This window comes from Drosophila bipectinata, chromosome XL, assembly GCF_030179905.1.
Source record: "Drosophila bipectinata strain 14024-0381.07 chromosome XL, DbipHiC1v2, whole genome shotgun sequence".
Classification (NCBI taxonomy): Eukaryota; Metazoa; Arthropoda; class Insecta; order Diptera; family Drosophilidae; genus Drosophila; species Drosophila bipectinata.
In genome coordinates, this window is record NC_091734.1 from 19968757 (window position 1) to 19987005 (window position 18249).

Genomic DNA, 18249 nt, shown 5'->3' on the forward strand with positions numbered 1-18249 from the left:
TCGGAACTAATGACGTCGACGAGGCCTCGAAGGAAGCGCAGGACCACGGTACCAGAATGCTGGTACGGACACAATTTGTGAAGTTGCCGTTGTGGAAGGAAACGGCAGTACACAGAGAGCCCACGCTGGGCCCCCATGGCTCTTTTCTACCAGTGGGGAGGACAACTCAGCTGCTAGGGTCACTAAACCTGTGGGCAGACCATCTTACGAACAATTGACAGCGAAGAAGACTAGCGTGGCTGAGTTGGTGAAGTTTTCCGGAAGGCCGGAGGACTGGCCCTTATTCATCGCAACGTATGAACAGACGACGGAGCTATGCGGATTCACGGATGCCGAGAACCTAATGCGGCTTCGGCATGCGTTGGAAGGACCAGCCAAGAACGCAGTACAGTTGGCAGAGTTTAGTACGTGGCTATCGCAGATGGCAAAAGGAGCGAGCCATGTGATAGTCCCAAGCTCGTCGTCAAGAACGGAGAGAAGGGGCACGGTACATACACACACTGTGCGCCAAGGCTGTCGGCTGTGCACCCGCAATTGCAGAACCCTGCAGGAGTGTCCAGCATTCCTGGAAATGACGACCCGCGATCGCTGGAATGCTACTCGACGGTGTGGCTTGTGCTGGAGGTGTTTCCAGAGCCACAAGGTGGAAAGATGCGGCGTAGATCCTTGCGGAATAGATGGATGCCTAGAACGCCATCATCCCCTGTTGCATCGCGGCAGCACGGCTCCCGTCCAAGCCAGGTGCCATGCACACCGACAAGAAGGTGTGGAAATGCTGTTCAGGGTATTTCCAGTGACTTTGTATGGAAATGGTAGGCAAGTCAACACGTATGCCTTCATCGACGACGGGTCATCTCTAACCTTGATCGACGCCCCATTGCTAGAAGACCTTGGAGTGAAGGGACAACCGCAGCCTCTATGTATGCAGTGGACTGCCGGCATGCACCGGTATGAGAACAGCTCGGTCAGACTGGACTTAAGGATCTCCGGCATTGGCCAAACGAAGCTATATGATCTTCGTGACGTTCACTCGGTCCAGTCTCTTGATCTCCCGTCACAGTCGTTGGATATAACCCACCTGAAAGCACAACACACACACCTTCGACATCTACCACTGTCCGGATACGACTCAGCACAGCCCAGGCTCTTGATAGGTCTCAATAATTGCAAACTAGGACGCGTGCTTCGCACCAAAGAAGGCACAACAGAAGAACCGATCGCTGAGAAGGCCCGCTTGGGGTGGACGATTAAAGGAAGAAGCTCCCACAGTGTGGGTGATGGCATAACCCCAAACTACCACGTGTTTCACATATGTGCATGTGAAGCTGACGAGAACAAGGAGATCTTGCGCATGCTTGAGCAGTGCATGTGGTCGGACGGCGGCCCTAGACCAGAGATGAATAGCAAGAGCGTATCCAATGATGACCAGTTGGCTATACAGCAGCTGGAGAAGAACACGAGGCGTATAAATGGCCGATTTGAAACAGGTCTGCTTTGGAGGGATAAAGATGACAAGCTGCCGGATAGTTTACCTACAGCCCTAAAGCGGGCACGATGCCTGTACCAGAAACTGACTCGCGAGCCGGAGCTTGCGAAGGGAATTCGCCGACAGCTAGATGAGTACGTGAAGAAAGGATATGCACGGCCCATTACGTCGGAAGAAGCTCAGGAAAAGCCATATTGGTATCTACCTATCTTTCCCGTGCTAAACGTGAACAAGCCAGGAAAGCTTCGCATAGTCTGGGATGCGGCTGCAAAGACGGAAGGGATCTCGCTGAACACAATGCTGCTGAAGGGACCTGACCAACTAGCGCAGTTGGTACCAATACTTCACAGGCTTAGAGAGAAACGTATTGCTATCGGCGGCGATATCGCCGAGATGTTTCATCAGGTCAGGATACACACAGAAGATCAGAGATACCAACGCTTTGTATTTATAGACCCAAACACACAACGGAGAGAGAACTACGCCATGCAGGTAATGACGTTTGGGGCTAGTTGCTCCCCCAGCTGTGCCCAGTACGTGAAGAACAGAAATGCAGAGTCGTTCAAGAAGGAATACCCACGCGCTGTGAAGTGCATGTTGGAGAATCACTATGTAGACGACATGCTGGACAGCGTCGACACGGAGGAAGAAGCTATAAGCCTCGCGCGTCAGGTCCACTACATTCATCTTCAGGGCGGATTCCTCATTCGAAACTGGGTATCGAATTCCAGAGAAGTATTAAGCGCACTCGGCGAAGGAGCACCCACGCTAGTGAGACTAGACGAAGCAACGGATGGACAGACCGAGATGGTGCTGGGAATGTGGTGGGACACGAAGGAAGATCTCATCCGCTACCGTGTATCCCCACGATATCGCCATAAAGAACTTCTCCAAGGAAGGCAACGACCCACCAAACGAGAGTTTCTCAGTGTGTTGATGTCTATATATGATCCTTTAGGGCTCATATCCTTCTACGTGATGTATGCAAAAATAATATTTCAGGAAATATGGCGAAGTGGATGTACCTGGGATGACCCCATACCTGAGGCAGAATGGATTAAATGGAAGCGATGGCTTCGGTATATCCCGGACGTTGAGAAAATGACCATCCCAAGATGCCACATGAAGGAGTCGCTGATGGATTCAGAAGTGGAGATGCACACCTTCGTGGACGCAAGCGAAAATGGATTTGCCGCCGTGAGTTATGTACGATTTCAAAATGAGGCAGGTATCCACTGCAGTCTACTGGGCAGCAAAACCAAGGTAGCCCCTCTAAGACCGACATCCATACCAAGGCTTGAACTCATGGGAGCAGTGCTTGGAGCGAGGTTGGCTCAAACTCTGGAGCTTTCACTTGGCGCGCAGCTGAGCACACGGACTTTCTGGACCGACTCGAGGACCGTGCTGAGTTGGCTGCGATCGGACCAGAGGAAGTACAAACAATTTGTAGCATTCCGTGTGATCGAGATTCTAGACGGTACTAGCGTCAAGGACTGGCGCTGGGTACCTTCCTCCGAGAACGTGGCGGACGACGCCACTAAGTGGAACAAAGGACCTGATTTCAACCGAGAAAGTCGATGGTTAAACGGGCCGAGATTTCTTTGGCAAGAGAGGCAATTTTGGCCGCTGACAGAGGCGGAAGAAGGAGACGAGTCAGGAATGGAACTGAAGGCGCAATTCATCGGCGTATGTGACGGATTCACAGACGTAAGCCGCGCGACCCTCATAGACTCTGAGCGGTTCTCAATCTGGACCCGTCTGCTATGGAGTACCGCAAGAACGGTATGGTGTATGAGGCGATGGAAGGCCAAGGCTCTACAACGATCGGACATCGAAAATCAGCCATCACAAGAAGATACCAGGATCGCGGAGAGTCTTCTGTGGTCGTACGCTCAGGCGGAGTACTACCAGACGGAGATACGGTTAATCTTACAAGGAAAAACATTGAAGAAGAATAACCTACTATACAAGCTGGGACCGTATATGGATTCCGATGGCGTATTAAAGCTGGATGAACGTGCCAAGATGATCAAGGGAAACGACCGCGTCGTACTCCCCTGCGGCAGCCACATTACGCAGCTCATCATAAAGGAATTTCACCGAAGATTTCTGCACGCTAACCACGAGACGGTGGTCAACGAACTACGACAAAGATTTTGGATACCAAAGCTGAGATCCACCCTTGCTCGGATACGACGCTCCTGCCAGCAATGCAAGAACCGACAGGCGGCCCCCAAACCACCGCGCATGGCGGAACTTCCCTATCCAAGAGTAGCAGCCTTTTATAGGCCTTTCAGCTACACGGGTGTGGACTACTTTGGGCCTCTGATGGTGCGGGTCAGACGCAGTTCAGAGAAACGATACAGCGTGCTCTTCACCTGCCTCTCTACAAGGGCAATACATCTAGAGGTAGCATATTCATTAACAACTGACTCTTGTATTCTAGCGGTGCGCAGTTTTATGGCCCGACGAGGGTGCCCAGTGGAACTCTGGAGCGACAACGGCACCAATTTTCAAGGAGCCTGCACGGAGTTGCGTAGGGCGTTTGAAGATGTGGACAAGGATCTACTCTCTCGCGAGTTCACTGGGCCACAGATGGCATGGAAGTTCATACCACCCGCATCTCCCCACATGGGTGGGGCATGGGAGCGCTTGGTGCGTTCCGTGAAGACGGCGTTGGAATCTATCCTCCCTGACAAACGACCATCGGATGAGTTGCTGAGAGCCGCTCTAATGGAGGCGGAGGCGATCGTCAACTCGCGACCCCTAACATACATCCCATTGGAAGATGAGAACGAAGAATCACTGACACCGAATCATTTCCTGCTTGGAAGCTCAACTGGAAGAGGACCGACGATGGAGCCCCTACCCGAAGGAGTGCAGCTCAAGAAGAGCTGGATGGAATCACAACAACTGGCGGACTCGTTCTGGAGGCGATGGCTTCAAGAATACCTGCCAGTGATCACTAGGCGGACCAAGTGGTGCGAAAAGGCTAAGCCTCTTGTAGAAGGGGATATCGTGTATGTGTGCGATCCCGGACAGCCGCGTAGCCAGTGGCCGAAAGGAAGAATCCTGAAGGTCAACCTTAGCTCGGACGGTCAAGTGAGGAGCGCCGCGGTGAGGACCCAATCTGGCGTTTATACAAGACCCGCGACGAAGCTGGCAGTTCTATCTATCGAGAGAAGTTTGGTAGATCCCTGGCGGAATATACAAGTGGGGAGTGTTACGATAGATAGCAAAACTGCTCCCGCGGCATCCGGCAACACCGGAGTTGCAGAACCGATAGTTTAAGCGGGTGTTAAATCTCTGTTAACTCAGCCGGTAACCATGTGCCTAAGCTTTCTTTTCTATTTGACACTCGAGGGAAGCGGACGAAAAGTGAGAACATATTAAGATATAAGATTTGATTATGAATTGTACCACTATTAATTTACTAGGAATTTAAAGTGCTGCCATCGCAGAGTGGTTACCGACTGTACCACTGTTAGCCCTTGCTGCCCCGTTATAAATGAAGAAAACAATAAACAATTATCTACACGGGCGTCTTTACTCGGGCGGCGCTAAACAAATTCGAATTCCCGCAAAAGGGTGTATCGTCCAATATCGGATGTGCCATCCTAAGTGTGCTGCTCTAGAGGATGGCGGCGTAGGATGGATCTGTGCAGAGTGTGACGTAGACGTCCATGCACAGAACTCGACGTTGATCAGGACAGAAAAGCTGACCAGCCTGACGGCTGGGGACAACTACCAGAGTTACTCAGGTGGCGACCAGATGAGGATCGGAACTAATGACGTCGACGAGGCCTCGAAGGAAGCGCAGGACCACGGTACCAGAATGCTGGTACGGACACAATTGGTGAAGTTGCCGTTGTGGAAGGAAACGGCAGTACACAGAGAGCCCACGCTGGGCCCCCATGGCTCTTTTCTACCAGTGGGGAGGACAACTCAGCTGCTAGGGTCACTAAACCTGTGGGCAGACCATCTTACGAACAATTGACAGCGAAGAAGACTAGCGTGGCTGAGTTGGTGAAGTTTTCCGGAAGGCCGGAGGACTGGCCCTTATTCATCGCAACGTATGAACAGACGACGGAGCTATGCGGATTCACGGATGCCGAGAACCTAATGCGGCTTCGGCATGCGTTGGAAGGACCAGCCAAGAACGCAGTACAGTTGGCAGAGTTTAGTACGTGGCTATCGCAGATGGCAGAAGGAGCGAGCCATGTGATAGTCCCAAGCTCGTCGTCAAGAACGGAGAGAAGGGGCACGGTACATACACACACTGTGCGCCAAGGCTGTCGGCTGTGCACCCGCAATTGCAGAACCCTGCAGGAGTGTCCAGCATTCCTGGAAATGACGACCCGCGATCGCTGGAATGCTACTCGACGGTGTGGCTTGTGCTGGAGGTGTTTCCAGAGCCACAAGGTGGAAAGATGCGGCGTAGATCCTTGCGGAATAGATGGATGCCTAGAACGCCATCATCCCCTGTTGCATCGCGGCAGCACGGCTCCCGTCCAAGCCAGGTGCCATGCACACCGACAAGAAGGTGTGGAAATGCTGTTCAGGGTATTGCCAGTGACTTTGTATGGAAATGGTAGGCAAGTCAACACGTATGCCTTCATCGACGACGGGTCATCTCTAACCTTGATCGACGCCCCATTGCTAGAAGACCTTGGAGTGAAGGGACAACCGCAGCCACTATGTATGCAGTGGACTGCCGGCATGCACCGGTATGAGAACAGATCGGTCAGACTGGACTTAAGGATCTCTAGCATTGGCCAAACGAAGCTATATGATCTTCGCGACGTTCACTCGGTCCAGTCTCTTGATCTCCCGTCACAGTCGTTGGATATAACCCACCTGAAAGCACAACACACACACCTTCGACATCTACCACTGTCCGGATACGACTCAGCACAGCCCAGGCTCTTGATAGGTCTCAATAATTGCAAACTAGGACGCGTGCTTCGCACCAAAGAAGGCACAACAGAAGAACCGATCGCTGAGAAGGCCCGCTTGGGGTGGACGATTAAAGGAAGAAGCTCCCACAGTGTGGGTGATGGCATAACCCCAAACTACCACGTGTTTCACATATGTGCATGTGAAGCTGACGAGAACAAGGAGATCTTGCGCATGCTTGAGCAGTGCATGTGGTCGGACGGCGGCCCTAGACCAGAGATGAATAGCAAGAGCGTATCCAATGATGACCAGTTGGCTATACAGCAGCTGGAGAAGAACACGAGGCGTATAAATGGCCGATTTGAAACAGGTCTGCTTTGGAGGTATAAAGATGACAAGCTGCCGGATAGTTTACCTACAGCCCTATAGCGGGCACGATGCCTGTACCAGAAACTGACTCGCGAGCCGGAGCTTGCGAAGGGAATTCGCCGACAGCTAGATGAGTACGTGAAGAAAGGATATGCACGGCCCATTACGTCGGAAGAAGCTCAGGAAAAGCCATATTGGTATCTACCTATCTTTCCCGTGCTAAACGTGAACAAGCCAGGAAAGCTTCGCATAGTCTGGGATGCGGCTGCAAAGACGGAAGGGATCTCGCTGAACACAATGCTGCTGAAGGGACCTGACCAACTAGCGCAGTTGGTACCAATACTTCACAGGTTTAGAGAGAAACGTATTGCTATCGGCGGCGATATCGCCGAGATGTTTCATCAGGTCAGGATACACACAGAAGATCAGAGATACCAACGCTTTGTATTTATAGACCCAAACACACAACGGAGAGAGAACTACGCCATGCAGGTAATGACGTTTGGGGCTAGTTGCTCCCCCAGCTGTGCCCAGTACGTGAAGAACAGAAATGCAGAGTCGTTCAAGAAGGAATACCCACGCGCTGTGAAGTGCATATTGGAGAATCACTATGTAGACGACATGCTGGACAGCGTCGACACGGAGGAAGAAGCTATAAGCCTCGCGCGTCAGGTCCACTACATTCATCTTCAGGGCGGATTCCTCATTCGAAACTGGGTATCGAATTCCAGAGAAGTATTAAGCGCACTCGGCGAAGGAGCACCCACGCTAGTGAGACTAGACGAAGCAACGGATGGACAGACCGAGAAGGTGCTGGGAATGTGGTGGGACACGAAGGAAGATCTCATCCGCTACCGTGTATCCCCACGATATTGCCATAAAGAACTTCTCCAAGGAAGGCAACGACCCACCAAACGAGAGTTTCTCAGTGTGTTGATGTCTATATATGATCCTTTAGGGCTCATATCCTTCTACGTGATGTATGCAAAAATAATATTTCAGGAAATATGGCGAAGTGGATGTACCTGGGATGACCCCATACCTGAGGCAGAATGGATTAAATGGAAGCGATGGCTTCGGTATATCCCGGACGTTGAGAAAATGACCATCCCAAGATGCCACATGAAGGAGTCGCTGATGGATTCAGAAGTGGAGATGCACACCTTCGTGGACGCAAGCGAAAATGGATTTGCCGCCGTGAGTTATGTACGATTTCAAAATGAGGCAGGTATCCACTGCAGTCTACTGGGCAGCAAAACCAAGGTAGCCCCTCTAAGACCGACATCCATACCAAGGCTTGAACTCATGGGAGCAGTGCTTGGAGCGAGGTTGGCTCAAACTCTGGAGCTTTCACTTGGCGCGCAGCTGAGCACACGGACTTTCTGGACCGACTCGAGGACCGTGCTGAGTTGGCTGCGATCGGACCAGAGGAAGTACAAACAATTTGTAGCATTCCGTGTGATCGAGATTCTAGACGGTACTAGCGTCAAGGACTGGCGCTGGGTACCTTCCTCCGAGAACGTGGCAGACGACGCCACTAAGTGGAACAAAGGTTTCAACCGAGAAAGTCGATGGTTAAACGGGCCGAGATTTCTTTGGCAAGAGAGGCAATTTTGGCCGCTGACAGAGGCGGAAGAAGGAGACGAGTCAGGAATGGAACTGAAGGCGCAATTCATCGGCGTATGTGACGGATTCACAGACGTAAGCCGCGCGACCCTCATAGACTCTGAGCGGTTCTCAATCTGGACCCGTCTGCTATGGAGTACCGCAAGAACGGTATGGTGTATGAGGCGATGGAAGGCCAAGGCTCTACAACGATCGGACATCGAAAATCAGCCATCACAAGAAGATACCAGGATCGCGGAGAGTCTTCTGTGGTCGTACGCTCAGGCGGAGTACTACCAGACGGAGATACGGTTAATCTTACAAGGAAAAACATTGAAGAAGAATAACCTACTATACAAGCTGGGACCGTATATGGATTCCGATGGCGTATTAAAGCTGGATGAACGTGCCAAGATGATCAAGGGAAACGACCGCGTCGTACTCCCCTGCGGCAGCCACATTACGCAGCTCATCATAAAGGAATTTCACCGAAGATTTCTGCACGCTAACCACGAGACGGTGGTCAACGAACTACGACAAAGATTTTGGATACCAAAGCTGAGATCCACCCTTGCTCGGATACGACGCTCCTGCCAGCAATGCAAGAACCGACAGGCGGCCCCCAAACCACCGCGCATGGCGGAACTTCCCTATCCAAGAGTAGCAGCCTTTTATAGGCCTTTCAGCTACACGGGTGTGGACTACTTTGGGCCTCTGATGGTGCGGGTCAGACGCAGTTCAAAGAAACGATACAGCGTGCTCTTCACCTGCCTCTCTACAAGGGCAATACATCTAGAGGTAGCGTATTCATTAACAACTGACTCTTGTATTCTAGCGGTGCGCAGTTTTATGGCCCGACGAGGGTGTCCAGTGGAACTCTGGAGCGACAACGGCACCAATTTTCAAGGAGCCTGCACGGAGTTGCGTAGGGCGTTTGAAGATGTGGACAAGGATCTACTCTCTCGCGAGTTCACTGGGCCACAGATGGCATGGAAGTTCATACCACCCGCATCTCCCCACATGGGTGGGGCATGGGAGCGCTTGGTGCGTTCCGTGAAGACGGCGTTGGAATCTATCCTCCCTGACAAACGACCATCGGATGAGTTGCTGAGAGCCGCTCTAATGGAGGCGGAGGCGATCGTCAACTCGCGACCCCTTACATACATCCCATTGGAAGATGAGAACGAAGAATCACTGACACCGAATCATTTCCTGCTTGGAAGCTCAACTGGAAGAGGACCGACGATGGAGCCCCTACCCGAAGGAGTGCAGCTCAAGAAGAGCTGGATGGAATCACAACAACTGGCGGACTCGTTCTGGAGGCGATGGCTTCAAGAATACCTGCCAGTGATCACTAGGCGGACCAAGTGGTGCGAAAAGGCTAAGCCTCTTGTAGAAGGGGATATCGTGTATGTGTGCGATCCCGGACAGCCGCGTAGCCAGTGGCCGAAAGGAAGAATCCTGAAGGTCAACCTTAGCTCGGACGGTCAAGTGAGGAGCGCCGCGGTGAGGACCCAATCTGGCGTTTATACAAGACCCGCGACGAAGCTGGCAGTTCTATCTATCGAGAGAAGTTTGGTAGATCCCTGGCGGAATATACAAGTGGGGAGTGTTACGATAGATAGCAAAACTGCTCCCGCGGCATCCGGCAACACCGGAGTTGCAGAACCGATAGTTTAAGCGGGTGTTAAATCTCTGTTAACTCAGCCGGTAACCATGTGCCTAAGCTTTCTTTTCTATTTGACACTCGAGGGAAGCGGACGAAAAGTGAGAACATATTAAGATATAAGATTTGATTATGAATTGTACCACTATTAATTTACTAGGAATTTAAAGTGCTGCCATCGCAGAGTGGTTACCGACTGTACCACTGTTAGCCCTTGCTGCCCCGTTATAAATGAAGAAAACAATAAACAATTATCTATACGGGCGTCTTTACTCGGGTGGCGCTAAACAAATTCGAATTCCCGCAAAAGGGTGTATCGTCCAATATCGGATGGTTCGTGCATGGTTAGTTGCAAGGGTCTTGGACCCGGGTTGAGCAATATACGCGTCTTTTTTGTTGTTGGGTTTTTAAGTTTTTCTTTGTGGTCAATATTTGTTTGTTTAATTTTTGCTGATAAGCTTTGTGGGGTTTGTTCACGCAGGTGTTCACTTTGTAATACAACTTGTCTCTTCAGAGGTTGAAGTGGTACTGTTATTATTCTGAAAATAAAGTCAATTTAATAATACGGAACAAAAAAAATTTAAAAGCGCCGCTAATCGGGACGTTTTGCCCATAGTGCAGTGTTCATTACAAAAGCAAGACTCGATTATTTTGTGAATAAGTTTTTGTGAATTATGTGAAGAAACATTTTTAAACAATGCCATATGCAATGACAATAAAGAGTAAACAGGTCCAAAATATATTTTGGAAAAATTTAACAGATCTTATAATTGCTTGTTAAAAATTTATCAATTTTTTATGTTTGAGAGATCACAGTAGTAGGAGAGATAAAAATATGTATACTTTATGAGGTCTGGCACGGTACCTTTTGCTGCTTCATGTTTATTTGTCAATAATACCGCAACACATTATGTGTAGCAGAAAACAATAAATAAATTAATAAGATTCCTTATTGAGGAATCCTGGACTATGTCCTTTAAGGATACATCATTTGAGCCATTTCAGCGCCATGTGGTCCGTGATTACTTGAAACTTGTATCCTTCTATTTAGGGTCTCATTTGGCTAATCGCACAAACTATGGCAAGGCACTCCTCCGTCACTGAGTAATTTTTCTCAGCCCCAATCAAAGTCCGACTGGCGTGGGCGATCACTCGCTTCCCCTCGTCGATTAAGGATGTCAACTCCTTAATTAAGTAAATAATTATCTAGTAATTAATTTTTCAAATAACTTTGGAATTGCCGACCTTTAAGAGATGCCTCTGTAATTGGCAGCCTCGGACTTTTTCCTTTTTTTTTGTAAGGGAATTATGAAAGATTTCTTCCACTTAAGGGGAAAAATCAAAGTTTCCAAAGATAAGTTGAAAAGTCCTACAAGAGGTTTGCACAGAGCCCTGGCACAGTATTTTAGCACACAGCATTGTGCAGCATTTAGCACACAGCATTGATACGCAAACTATCAAGGAAGCCAGAGATGTGGTGATGGAAATGGCGGAGATCGTGCAAGGGTCGAACAGTCGGAAGCCCAAGATAGTGAAGACGAGTTAGTTGATAGCGTCGACAGGTTCAGCGAGGCCCAGGTAGACCTAAGATAATTCGTACTGGAAGGCCAGGACGACCACGTAAGGAGTACAATATGCTTAACGCTATTGGTGTTGCCGACGTCCAAGTACCGAGTGGAGTTAAGGAGGCTTTAAGCTTGACACAGGCTGAAGAATGGAAGGCTGCGATGCAGAAAGAGTGTTCTCAACTACCACCAGTGTTCTCAACTGTCTTGTCGACCAAGACATGGAGTCTTGTAAATCTTCCTCCTGGCGAGAGAACTATTGGGTGTTTGCGGTTAAAGAAGACCAGTACGGCAACGTGGAACGGTTCAAGGGAGTGGGGCAATTGGCCATAAGCAGTACATCGACGGGCTGTTACGAGATTATGGCATGGAAGACTGCAAGCAGAATGCAACGCTTTTGGAGGTTGGTTATCAGAACCTATGTGTTTTGCAAGACTGTCCATGAGTTAACCAGAAGCAGTATCAATCGCTTATTGGATCACTGCTGTACCTAGCAATGACTACGAAAGTTGGCTCAGAGGTGCAGTGACCCCCATAAGGAACATAAGGTGGCCGCTAAACGCGTCCTTCGTTACCTAAAAGGAACTTCTGCAGCATTTTTTTAGTCTCTAATAAATCGTCAAACCGAATAATTTTCATAATTTTTGTTGAGTTAGAGAGTTGAAAAGGTCAACTATATCTAGTATTTGCGGTGTATATTAACTTCGTTACGCTCGAAGTTAGCTTTCTGTTCTTTATACCCTTGCAGAGGGTATTAAAATTTTGTCCAAAAGTGTGCAACGCAGTGAAGGAGACATCTCCGACCCTATAAAGTATATATATTCTTGATCAGGATCACCTCCTGAGTTGATATGAGCATGTCCGTCTGTCCGTCTGTCTGTCTGTTTCTTCGCGAACTAGTCTCTCAGTTTTAAAGCTATCGACTTGAAATATTGCACACACCCTTCTTTCCTTTGCACGCAGTATATAAGTCGGAACGGCCCGGATCGGCCGACTATATCCTATAGCTGCCATATAACTGATTGATCGGAAATGGTATAACTTTGACGTTTTTAAAGTTAGAGAGTTCAAATTCGACATGAGAGCATTTTTTGGCAAAATAATACGACTTGCCGAAACGACATTACGACATTACAAAATTTCATAAGGATCTTATATCCTTTATATCTTCTATACCTCTTGTATATCTCTATATCTTATAGCTGCCATATAACTCAACGATCGGAAATGGTATTTGGTAGAAATATCAACTTTCGTATTTTTGAAGATAGAACCTTGGGACTTTTTTTTAGATTTTTTATTGTAATTAATTGGTTTTATTATGATGTTATCATAAGGATCGGCCAACTATATCCGATGTTTGCGATATACATATATCCGGTTTTAGCTGCAAAGGTATATCAACTTCGACTCCGCCCGAAGTTAGCTTTCCTTTCTTGTTATATATTTATATATCTATTTATGTTGGTAACAAATTTGAGCGGCAACTATTTTAAAGAACCAATACATTAAAGGAAATCTCACAATCAATCTAAATCTCCCTAATTAATAACAAAATATATGAAAAATATATGAATAAAAAAATTTTACTTCTACCTCTTAATCTTATTCCTAACTAATTGTTAAATGTATACTGAAATATTAAAAAATATAATATGACAAATAATATAATTTGTTTCGTCATTTCACCCAATAACGAATACCCGAATTTTCTTAGGGTAGCAAGCCTGAAATGTTACAAAAATCAAAATTTGTGTGCGCTGGCTTCGAAACGAAATCGCACGCACACATGCACCCGTGTGGGTGAATGTGGGACACGCATACATACAAAGTTCAATCCAAGCGTAGACCACCCTTCTTCATCGCGTTCCTTTCAGAGACTGAGAAACAGAAAGCATTCAATGAGAGTATGAGCGGAAGATGAACGAAAGATGATAGTAAGAAAGAAAGCAGGATCTCGCTCTGGGGCCTGCTCGGGCCTGTCGCAAGAAATTTTTGCGTCCATTACAGTTGCATGAAATGGGTTTCTATAGTGTATGGTTAGTGGTAAAACGAAAGAGCTGAAGAGATTTTGATTTTTGGGACTCAGCTTTAAAAACAGTTTGTTCTTTGGAAATTTTAGAGGAAAATTATGGTGTCGCGGTGCCTTTTAAAAAAACGATTTAATAAACGTAGTTTTATATTTTAGGCCATGTTAACGAGATTCTGTACCTCAGTCTGGACCAGGACCTTTGAATGTGTCTCCAAACTTGCCATCACCTGCGTAAGTGCCTCGCTGCTAATTGTCAGTGTGGAAGCAGGAATGACAGCTTGTTTATTTTTTGGGAATTTTTTTAAATAAAATTTTTTGGAAATTGAAGCCATCGGTTGTTTCACCCACGTCATTCTCAGTCGAGTGTACCGAGCCAATAGACTCCTCGCCGTCTAATGATGCGAAGTCATCGCCGCCATCATCCCGGTCTAGATTTACTATGGAAGTTGGAATCTGCAGTCTGATCCACAGTTTTTCTGGTCACAGCGTACCAATTTACTTATCGGAGTCAATATTTTTTATAAACTGTGTTGGGCAAATTCAGTTCTCAGTTGGGCTCACCTTTCGCAGAAAACCGGACTAAGATGGGTTGTATGTTTGAGCGGTTCACATGTGGAAAGAATGCCACACGTGTCCATGGCCCGCAACACTCTGTGAGCATAGAGCCTAAGTCTGCTGGCAGAGCGTATAATTAGTCTGCTCTGGCAGTTCGCAGCCTGCTCAGAGCGCATTCAGGTCCAATAATCACCCAAGATCTGTATCGACTTATAATCACTCCTTAACAGTGTTAACAACTCTCCCCTTAGAAACATGAACGTCCTCGGTCATCTGGAATTTTTGAACGACTTGTTGGATCTCATGTGCGTCTCGTCTCTTCCTCAGCATCATGATGAGTAGGAAGGAGTAGCTGATGAGAAGTCTGGCTTCCACGTCGACCGCGAACCAGGGTCGGTAGTTCCAGCCGATTTCACTTCCTTCTGGATGACCTCCAAGTCTTGGTTGTTAATTCTTTGGAGAAGTGGCATGCTTAATGTGGGATCGTGGCTGATGATGTTGAGCAACGGAGATGCCGCCATGTCCAGAGTTTTTGTGCCAGAGTGCCCATCTCGCATAGTGCGGTACTCCCAGCGTTTAGGCCTCGAGCACAAGTATCATGGGCCGCCAGTTGGCAAAACGATGCGTAAGTTGTTAAGTTCGATGCGTCTAAGTTGCCTAAGACGGCGCTATTGCATTCGGCTACTGTGTTCTCATTCAACTGCAGGATGGTGTGTTGGTGTGATACAGAGAAGATTGTGACCTTTTTACGAATTGTTTTAATCTTAAGGTACACATGGATTTTACTATCGGACTGATGGACTCTAAAGTTAGACGCCTCTAGTAGGCGTAATGCAGACTACAAATAATTTTGATTAAAAATTGCTGGGTTAATGTTGTCGGCTTTTGCAAGCGTGGCTCTAAGCATTACGTTTTGAATCTCAGTTATTAGTATGTATTCTATTTCTGGCCAAAAGTACCTCGTACAGATGAGAAGTGTCAACAATACTATTTTGAGTTGCCTTGATAATTTTATTAACGGCCTCTGTTAATTTATTAATTTTATTCTGCGTCTGCGTATTTATTATAACCTACCGGTTATTTGATTCAATTAAGCATGCCTCGGACAATTTTAGCATATCGAAAACGGCCGCATCAAGTGGGCCTGCAATTACCTTGAGTGCGGTGGCTAGGAAGTCTAGGCTCCTAGCCATCCTATGGTATACCTTTAAAACAGACAATAAACTTCTAACGTGTTCGGTACCGACGTCTTACAATTTTCTCATATGAGACTGTGGGAATAAATGTGACAGCCTTGTAGTTTCTTCTACTATAATTGAAAATTCGGATAAGTTACTTGAATGTCGAAGCAGGTTTCTCTGTTCCCATACCAACGCAATTCCGTCCGTAATTGGGATATAATGAGCATACGAATAATCCGTTACTCTAGCGTTTACTATAGTTAACGTTATCCATGAAATTCCCGCGATCCTGTAAGAAGGCGAAAGGTTAAATATGCTTTGTAAGTATGCTAAGGTATATTATGTATAAAAATGAAGTACCAAAGGTAAACAAGTTGAAGGGTATTTGAATCTAAGGTTGTCCTTGGGGCCCCCCCCCCCCCCCCCCCCCCCTATATTTTTAATTTGAAAGACAGAAAAGAGGTGTTTTAGTAGAGACCATTATAGTTCGAGCATAAGACCCTAAAAGGGTCGTGCTGTGCATATGTGAATTTCTATTTATTAACCATTGAGGAAAAATTGAACCAATCGGCAAATTTAAGTAAAGGAGCTACAGGAGTCCTTTATTTCATAAAAAGCTGGACTCATAAAAAAAGGAATTGAACAACCCGTACATAACTAAAACATTATTAATTTCTTTGCTCCGTCCGATACTGGAGTTCGGTCTATGTGTCTGGGTTCCCAATATGGAGTACATCAGGACCGCATAGAATCCGTACAAAAGAATTTCTTATCTTATTCACTTAGAGGTCTAAGCTTATCCTATTCACTTAGAGGTCTAAGATGCAAATCTTTGCCTACCATCTTATAATAGTAGATTCTTACTTATAAACATACATAGCTAGCTTATCAAATCGTAGGACAATGCTGGGTGTAGTTTTTCTGCATAACCTAATCAATGGGGATGTAGATAGCCAGCATTTACTAACACGCTTAAATTTTAGGCATTGTAGTTCGACATATGCACAGCACGACCCTTTTAGGGTCTTATGTTCGAACTAAAATGGTCTCCACTCTATTAAATGTCTTTCCTGTCCTTCAAATTTAAAATCTAGTGTTTTCTCAACGTCTGGGGCTCTCAGATTTATAATGAATGTAGAAATGCTAGCTGATGCACTAATTGTTCCACAATCCATTTCAAAAATTCTTAAGGACCACGAAAAAAAAATATTTGAAGCGAGAGTGACCATCCGTCTTAGACAAGGAGAAGCTAGATATAGCGAGATATAGCCGGCTTACGACCAACAAAGCGTAAACAACTAAAAAAAGATTTTTGCTTTATTTAAGAGTTATAAGTTTTCTAACATAGACACTGCGCGCTTGGTGGTTTGCTATGGGGATTTTTTCACCGCATCTAATGTACCTAGAAATAACTCCGTAATTTTCGCAAGCGGTCACTTCATCGGGGGTTGGTTCATGTCCTTGATTTGCACCACATAAGAACTTTAACCGCAGCACCTTGGATTCGGCACCGAGGAACAGCCCGGTGAAAATGATACTTTGCGGTCTTAACAGCAGCTTCTTTGGTTCCTACAAAGTTGGTTGTATTGTCGGACCAAATAACTTAAGGCTATACGGAGGAACATAATAATCGCTTTAATGCCTGCAGAAAAGCCATTTTGGAAAGATCCCTTACAAGGGGACAGCTTTGGTGACAAAACAAATTAAAACGCTCTCGTAAAACTTTACAGGCGCCTTTTTGCTAACTTCTGGCTTTTAATAAAAGGGCCTACAAAAATCCACTTAAGTGACTTCAAATTCCTGGGAGCCATTGATTCTTTTTACATGCATCATGTGCTCCAACAACCTACGCTGATGCTGCGGGACATCGGATCCATTTTTTAAATGCCTTTATCGCCATTTTCCTTCCCTCAGTTGTAGACTTCGCAAAAGATCGCTAACGCAGCGCGAGGTACCGTGTGTGTAAAATTAATTAATGTACTGAATAATTTACCGCTCATGGAAATCGACAATTAAATCCAAATATACTGGATGGATTCCGTTTTACTGAATAATTGGATACTGACTATCAATAGGCAATGGCGAATTTTTCAGACAACCGTCTACACGAAGCAGACCAAATTTATCAAAGAAGGGAGAGGATAAAACTAGATAAAATTCTAAAGCGCTTATGTGTTGTAAAGCGTTGTTATCTCAAAAATCGTCGTAGCTGGATTCTTCAATTGATGTCGCTAGCTGTGAAACCTTTATGTGACTTCGCTGTGAAAACGTGGGAACCGCTGTTATGTTGAAGAAATTGGGCTTTAAGGTTGCCTGAATTTTTTCAAACTAAAAAAGCAAGTGACAAGTTGTAGGATCCCAAGCGAAGCCCAGAGTCTTTGTTGCACTTTCGACCCGCGCCCTTACTTCCTCTCTCACCCTTTCAATAGATCGCCCACCTGCACTTGCCGTCTTTTTCGCATTATTATTCTCGCCGCCACTTTAGTTCTGAATCGTTCGCGACGAATTGTTTACATTAGCTTAGATATAAAATAAAAAGTAATTACCCAAATATGGGCTTGTTTTTGGAAGGGAATTTTTAAACATTGTTTTGCAGTTTAACGCTCGGTTACTTAGCATTGGTGACCCCGACTTAATAGACCCAACTATTAATTTTCGCGATTAAAAAAAAAATTTTTTTTACTTTTAAAGTAGTGTAATATAATCTGTTAAATAATATTTAAGAATCAATATCTAAGCTTTCGTCTGTGGCCAAAAAACTGGCATTTATTTATTAGCGAATATATAAATGCTATTTAGACTGGCTGTTAACCGAGTATTCAGACCGTTGTGTATGAGAAATGTATGGAAAGTGGTACACGCACTCAAAATTAATACTGAAAAATAATTAAACG

At 46.4% G+C, this 18249-nt stretch overlaps 2 protein-coding genes across 2 annotated transcripts in view; one reads left to right on the plus strand and one right to left on the minus strand.

Moving 5' to 3' along the window:
- Positions 1-6819: 6819 nt before the first annotated feature.
- Positions 6820-10036, plus strand: LOC122321457 (uncharacterized). The gene is made up of 2 exons (XM_043211402.2): positions 6820-6825; positions 6878-10036. Exons 1-2 carry the CDS (start codon positions 6820-6822, stop codon positions 10034-10036), a joined length of 3165 nt encoding a protein of 1054 aa, XP_043067337.2.
- Positions 10037-15307: 5271 nt separating this feature from the next.
- Lrp4 (LDL receptor related protein 4) overlaps positions 15308-18249 on the minus strand; it is a 323222-nt gene continuing 320280 nt past the window's right edge. Inside the window, exon 13 of the mRNA XM_070279913.1 lies at positions 15308-15644. Within this exon, the coding sequence (XP_070136014.1) occupies positions 15600-15644 (45 nt within the window). The 3' untranslated portion in view covers positions 15308-15599. The remainder of the gene's footprint in view (positions 15645-18249) is intronic.